A 7500-nucleotide genomic window follows, 5' to 3' on the forward strand; every position below is an offset into this window, starting at 1 on the left:
ATTCTTACAGGAGTGGGACGGGATGGGATTTCATTTTTTTACTCCAGCCCTGGATGGGATTTTTTTTACTGGGACTAGGATGGGACGGGAGTGAAAATCCACTCCCATGTCATGCTCTAGTCCCCATGTGCATGCAAGCCCACTCATGGCACAGTGCATAACTGTTGTGTGCCACTTAACCATTTTCCATAGCTATATCCCCATCTCTTTCAAACCTACACCACTGCTTGTGGTGACTTTGCCTCAGCAACAACGGCGGCAACAGCAGCAGAAGGCTTCAATCAGCCATCTTCTATCATAACCATACCATATTCCACTGTGTGTGGCAGCCATGGCCTAGTGGTTATAGAGTTGGTCTTTCAATCTAGGGGTTGCAGGTTCGAATCCCGCCCCTGACCTCTCCCTACATCTCCATCCATGGCTGAAGTGCCCTTGAGCAAGGCACCTAAACCCATTGCTCCAGGGCCTATGACCAATACCCTGAAAAATAATAGTTGTAAGTCGCTTTGAATAAAAATGAAACCGTCAGCTAAGTGGTGTGCATTGGCACTGCCCTCACGATTCGATTCTGATTCGGGAGGTAGCGATTCGATTCGATTCGTTTCGATCCAATTCAATTCTACAATGCATTGCAATAATTTACATTTCTACTGAAAGCAAAGCAAATGTTTCATCAGTCATGATGAGGCAATACGAGTAGTTAGATACTGAGCAACAATGTATTGGCTGTTTTCTTGCCGTTTTCAATGCTTTGAAGTTCTTTTATTTAATTTAACATTCGTTTGCTCCCGAAATATCAACGGAAGTAATTGAAACTTTAAAAAAATTACCGCATCGATTCTGGAACTTGCCGGATTGAATTGGATCGCCCATGCCCCGCATTACATTGCATTGTATCGCCGAATCGATTATTGCTGACACCACTAGTGTGTGTGTGTGTGTGTGTGTGTGTGTGTGTGTGTGTGTGTGTGTGTGTGTGTGTGTGTGTGTGTGTGTGTGTGTGTGTGTGTGTGTGTGTACCTGTTAGCTGGTGTAGGAAGGTGGCTGTGAGGGGGGCCGTGGCAGGCTGGTCCAGGTTGTATGTGTGTGTGTGTGCGTGTGTGTGTGTGTGTCCGTGTGTGTGTGTGTGTGTGTGTGTGTGTGTGTGTGTATACCTGTTAGCTGGTGTAGGAAGGTGGCTGTGAGAGGGGCCGTGGCAGGCTGGTCCAAGTTGTATGCCTTCAGTACGTAGCTCTCTATCACCCCCCGGACCCCCGCAGCTGCCTCCCAGCTCACCTCAGCACCATAGCCATCTACTGCAGACGCTCTGGAGGGGGCCCACACACTCACCGCAGCTGGAGGAGGAAGAGGAAAGGGGGGGGGGGGGGGGAGAGAGAGAGGGAGAGGGGGGGGAGGGAAAGAGAGAGAGAGGGATAGAGAGAGAGGGTGGGGGGAGAGAAAGAGAGAGGGAGGGATAGAGGGAGAGAGAGGGGGGAGAGAGAGAGTGAGAGAGTGAGAGAGAGAGGGGGAGAGAGAGGAGAGGGATGGAGAGAGAGAGAGGGGGGGTGAGAGAGAGAAAGAGAGAGAGAGATAGAGGGGGTTGAGAGAGAGAGAGAGAAGAGCGAGAGAGAGAGAGAGAGAGAGAGAGAGAGAGAGAGAGAGAGAGAGAGAGAGAAAGAGAGAGAGAAAGAGAGAGAGGGGGGTCAAAGAGAGAGAAAGAGAGAGAGATAAAGGGGGGTGAGAGAGAGAAAGAGAGAGAGAGATAGAGGGGGTTGAGAGAGAGAGAGAGAGAAGAGCGAGAGAGAGAGAGAGAGAGAGAGAGAGAGAGAGAGAGAGAGAGAGAGAGAAAGAGAGAGAGGAGGGGGTCAAAGAGAGAGAAAGAGAGAGAGATAAAGGGGGGTTGAGAGAGAGAAAGAGAGAGAGAGAGAGAGAGAGAGAGAGAGAGAGAGAGGAGAGGGAGAGAGAGAGAGAGAGAGAGAGAGAGAGAGAGAGAGAGAGAGAGAGAGAGAGAGAGAGAGAGAGAGAGAGAGAGAGAGAGAGAGAGATAGAATATCTTTATTGAACACTATTTACAAATCATGCAATGCCAGAACACTGTGACCACACGCATTAGCCCTATGGAGAAAGCAGATAGACATAAGACCTATAGAGAGATAGATAGATAGAGAGAGAGAGAGAGAGAGAGAGACAGAGACAGAGAGAGACAGAGACAGAGACAGAGAGAGAGAGAGAGAGAGAGAGAGAGAGAGACAGAGACAGAGACAGAGACAGAGAAAGAGAGACAGAGATGTGAAGATAAGTGAAGTGAGTATCGTAATGAGTGATAATAAAGACAGCAATGAAATGAGGGTAGAGGAAAATGGGGAAGAGGGGGCAAAGAACGACATGAAGAAGATGAGAAGAGAATAAGATGAAGATGAAGATGAAGAAGAAGTAGAGAGACATGGAGGATAAAGAATAAAAAGAACCGTCAGGAAAAGAAGAGAGGGAGTAAACAGAGATGGAGGGAGCGAGGGATGTAGAAGTGGATGACAGGTGTAAAAAGTACTGGAGTAGAGGAGAATCCAACAGAAAGGATCAGAGAGATGCATGTCGATAAAAAAAGAAAAAAAAGAAAAGAAGAATGAAAGAGAGAAAAAACTGGGAGACAGAAAGAAGAAAGGGAGAGTATGTCAGTTCGAAAGAAAAGCAGGACACAAATTCTCCCATTTTAATGGAGCCAGTAAATCACCTGCCGGCATTAGCATAAATACAATTTATTAGAGTTGTAACGTTCTCACTGCTGAATTAATATGACTGAACATCCAGCATTCATGTGATGCAGTATTTCACAAGCACTGGGGTGGGTGGCCCTGGCCCTCGCTACACCCACCAACCCCCCCTCACCTTCATATCACAGGAAACACTGATTATGGCAGCTGACAAGGAACAAAATAAAGAAGAGGAGGAGGAGGGGGAGGAAGAGGCAGAGGAGAGGAGAGGAGAGGAGAGGAGAGGAGAGGAGAGGAGAAGGAAGAGGAAGAGGAAGAGGAGAAGGAAGACTCTGGCACAGGGAGAGGAGAGGAGAGGAGAGGAGAGGAAATGAGTGGAGAAGAGAGGAGAGGAGAGGAGAGGAGAGGAGAGGAGAGGAGAGGAGAGGAGAGGAGAGCAGAAGAGTGTAGAGGGGAGGAGAGGAGAGGAGATTATAAGAGAGAAGAGGAGAGGAGAAGGAAGAGGAAGAGGAAGACTGGCAAAGGGAGAGGAAAGGTAAGACGGTTATCATATGTGGAAGTCCCCACTTACTGTAAGAACAGGATCAAAAGAAAGAGGAGATATAAGAGGAGGAGGAGGAGGACGAGGAGGAGGAGGAGGAGGATGGCCAGGAGGAGGATGAGGAGGGGGAGGAGGAGGATGAGGAGGGGGAAGAGGAACAGTTGCATATAGTCGCTTACACACCCACACACAAAATACATCGCAATAATCTTCATACATACTGTATACTGTAATGCACATGAAGAATGCGAGCAATTATTTACACAGATTGTACCTTTTAAGCGTGGATTATACGTTTTAAGCTGTATATCATCCACTCCACGATGAACATTGCTGAAATATGTGTAATTCCAGACTATGATTATAAATCAGATTCTCTCTGCAATTAAACTTTACAGTTGTCCGTGTGTGTGTGTAAAGTCATGCGGGGGAACAGAGGCAATGAGGCAGACCAAACCACATCAGGAGCAATGAGACATGCATCCAATGAGAAGAGGAGGAAGATGAGGAGGAAGAGGAGGAGGAGGAGGAAGGGGAGATGAAGAGGAGGAGGAAGAGATGAAAGATGAGGAAGAGGATGAGGATGAAGAGGAAAAGGAGGAAGATGATGAGGAGGAAGAGGAGGAAGAGGAGGAGGAGGAAGAGGAGGAGGAGGAAGAGGAGGAGGATGAGGATGATGAGGATGAAGAGGAAAATGAGGAAGATGATGAGGAGGAAGATGATAAAGGAGATGATGAGGAGGAAGAGTAAGAGGAGGAGGAGGATGAGGAGGAGGAGGAGGAGGAAGATGAAGAGGAAGAGGAGGAGGAGGAGGAGGAGGAGGAGGAAAAGGAGGAAGAAGAGAGGAAAGATGAGGAAGAGGATGAGCATGAAGAGGAAAGGTGGAAGATGATGATGAGGCGGAGGAGGAGGAGGGGGGAGGTGATGAGGAAGAGGAGGATGAAGATGATGAATAAGAGGAGGAGGAGGAGGAGTAAAATGAGGGGGAGGAGGAAGACAAGGAGATAGAACAGGAGGAGGGAAAGATGAAGAGGAAGAGGAGGAGGAAGAGAGGAATAGGAGGGAGGAAGGAGATGACTGAGGATGGAGAGGAGGAAGAAGGAGGAGAAGGAGGAAAAGAGGAGGAGGTAGAGGAGAGCAGAGCAAGAGAAGTGGAAGAGGATGATGGAGATGAAGAAGAAGACAGCAGGAGGAGAAGGAGGAGAAGGAGGAAATGGTAACAGCCACATGGAGCAAAATAGGTTTGTTCTATTTGTGCGCTTGCTTTTTTTGGCAGAACATGTTTTTGTGTTGATGTACTGAAATGACGCAACAACAGAAGTTTCCTTCTGTAAGGCTAAAAGCAGACTGTTCAGTCATAAGAATACAGAATTTACGGCATATTTGTGCCAATTATAAAACATCTTGATACCAGATGATACAAGTTTCTGTAAAGACGAATCTATCTATCTATCTATCTATCTATCTATCTATCTATCTATCTATCTATCTATCTATCTATCTATCTATCTATCTATCTATCTATCTATCTATCTATCTATCTATCTATCTATCTATCTTTCTATCTATCTATCTATCTATCTATCTATCTATCTATCAGATATACATCCTTATTGAAATGATGTACAGTAATCCTTCCTATCCTCTATACCTTCATATTCCTGCATCCCCTTTTCCTACAGTATAAGCTATGTACTTAATGTCTGTGCTGCAGGAGATATGTACTGCTGCTCCCCACAGGCAAAGCTAAATTGCAAGGTTTTGGCCTCAGTTAGTGGAAGTGCCCCCTGCCCCTCTATGCAGAATGGAAAGCGAGATTGTAAATGTTCAGCTTCAATCAGTGAAAACGACCCCCCCCCCCCCCCAGTCGGGTTTCTAATGTATATTAACTAACCAAACCAGCCTGATCTCAACCTCCTCTTCCCATTTACCATTTCCCTCCTGTGCTCTCGGTTCCTGTCTTTTTTCCTCTTTTCTTCTACTCGTTTTTCTCCTCTCTGTTCCCTGTTCCCTCATCACCTCTCCTCTCCTCTCCTCTCCTCTCCCCTCATCACCTCTCCTCTCCCCTCATCACCTCTCCTCTCCCCTCATCACCTCTCCTCTCCCCTCATCACCTCTCCACATCTCTCATCTCCCCTCCTCTCCTCTCCTCTCCCCTCCTCTCCTCTCCTCTCTTCTCCTCTCCTCTTCTCTCTTCTCCTCTCCTGTCCTTTCTTCATCTCTCCTCTCCTCTCCTCTTCATCTCTCTTTTTTTCTCCTCTCTCCTCTCCCCTCTCCCCATCTTCTCTCCTCTCCTCTCCTTTCCGCTCCGCTCCTCTCCTCTCCCCTCCTCTCCTCTCCTCTCCTTTCCACATGTTTCCTCTTCTCTCCTCTCCTGTCCTCTCCTTTCCACATGTCTCATCTCCTCTCCTCTCCACGCCTCTCCTCCCCTCTCCTCTCCACGCCTCTCCTCCCCTCTCCTCTCCTCATCTCCCCTCCTCTCCTCTCTCCTCTCCTCCACTTCTCTTCATCTCTCCTCTCCTCTCCCCATCCCTCCTCTCCTCTCGTCTATTCTCCTCTCCTCTCCTCTCTCCTCTCCTCTCCTCTCCTCTCCACTTCTCTTCCTCTCTCCTCTCCTCTCTCATCTCCTCTCCTCTCCTCTCCTCCTCTCTCCCCTCCTCTCCTCTCCTCTCCCCTGCAGCTGTGCTAAGGGACCTCCAGAGCAGCAGGGGGGCGAGGGGCCTGAGCTCTGCCTGGTAGAGAGGCTCCCTGCTGGGCTCGGCTCGGCTCGTTCATCTCCCCGGTGGCTGGACCTCCATTTGTAATAAGCGTTGGCTTGATGCGCTTGTGCTCTTAGTGCTAGACGCCCGATAAGCCTATCGCCCCGCACCATCTCATCTCTTCTCTTCCCCCCTACTCTGACATTACATCTCATCTCCCCCTCCTGTGCTAACATACATCCCCACGATAAGAATGGAATGGGGCCGTCTGAAGACTATGACACAAACAAACAATTGGAGGGGGGGGGATGGGGGGATGGGGTGAGGGTTTGGTGGGGAGGGCTAGGGGGGAGTGGTAGCGGTAGTGGTGGCTGGATCAAGTGAGGGGGCATATTTTAAGATATGTTGTAAGGATACGGCAGCATTGTCAGTGACTCAATACAGTATTACATTGGTGTGCTTACCTCTAGACAGTAACCATAGTGTGCCTATTTTGCTGCTGAGTGTGTAGCGAATAAGTAAGTGATGGGAGACCTGGATTACAGTAAATAACTAAAATCAAGTGTCACATATTCCAATGAGCATATTTTTACTGTCACTTGGAACATGTGGCACTGGATGATGGCTCCTGGATCCATATTGCCCATCATTGTGTTAGGCAGGGCTATAGTGCAGTGATTCTCAAAGTGTGGTCCAGGGACCACTAGTGGTTGGCAGCAGAGCTCAGGTGGTCCGCGAGGGGATTTCTACTTTTCCAAGATAAGCTAGCAGTAGGTTATATTTGTAACATTTTCATGTTTTCAACACAATAAGACAGGTTTATAATGTGAATAAAAAGTCGGTGATCTGCATGAAAATTAGCAGTGTCAAATTAGCACCCATCAACTGCCAATTCAGTTGACAAGTGGTCCCTGATCATTTTTGGGGAGGACAAAGTGGTCCTCGGTCTGAAAAGGTTTGAGAAACACTGCTGTAGTGTGATTCTGTATACATCTACTGTGTTGGATCAAACTTGTGTTGTGACGTGTGTGTACCTGTTAGGCCGTGTAGAGTATATAATGTGCTGTGTGCTCACCTGTCCCTCGACTGCGTCCGCGCTCCCACGGTCCTGCCACCCAGCCCCCCTCTCCTGAAGCCATCACCCTGTACATGTATTCTAGAGAGGGGGGAGAGAGAGAGAGAGAGAGAGAGAGAGAGAGAGAGAGAGAGAGAGAGAGAGAGAGAGAGAGAGAGAGAGAGAGAGAGAAAGAGAGAGATGTAAAATATGTGAACACGGAATGATAAAATCAAGAAATAAACACATATACGTACTATATACATGTGCAGTAAATACACTACATTTACCTGTACACTGTACATGTACATGTTTTTTTTATTAACAAAACTGTGCTTTGTATTTATAGATATAGTATGAATATATTGCAAGTCATGGACTATGGAGTGTGTGCATATGTGAAGGGTGTGTGTTGTGATTTGTGTGCGGTGACTGATAGTTTGCAGTGGTGTAGTGTGGTGAAAAGGGTACATGATGGGGAGGTGCTGCTGAACTGAATGCTCTGACTCTTGTCCC

The 7500-nt window shown here is 47.7% G+C and overlaps 1 protein-coding gene across 1 annotated transcript in view; it reads right to left on the reverse strand.

Annotated features, from left to right (window-relative positions):
- ush2a (Usher syndrome 2A (autosomal recessive, mild)) overlaps positions 1–7500 on the reverse strand; it is a 582756-nt gene that overhangs the window by 336977 nt on the left and 238279 nt on the right. The window contains exons 35-36 of the mRNA XM_063184090.1: positions 7006–7086; positions 1155–1334 (exon numbers count right to left, since the gene is read on the reverse strand). Coding sequence (XP_063040160.1) covers positions 1155–1334; positions 7006–7086 — 261 coding nt within the window. The remainder of the gene's footprint in view (positions 1–1154; positions 1335–7005; positions 7087–7500) is intronic.

This window comes from Engraulis encrasicolus, chromosome 19 (assembly GCF_034702125.1).
Source record: "Engraulis encrasicolus isolate BLACKSEA-1 chromosome 19, IST_EnEncr_1.0, whole genome shotgun sequence".
Lineage (NCBI taxonomy): Eukaryota > Metazoa > Chordata > Actinopteri > Clupeiformes > Engraulidae > Engraulis > Engraulis encrasicolus.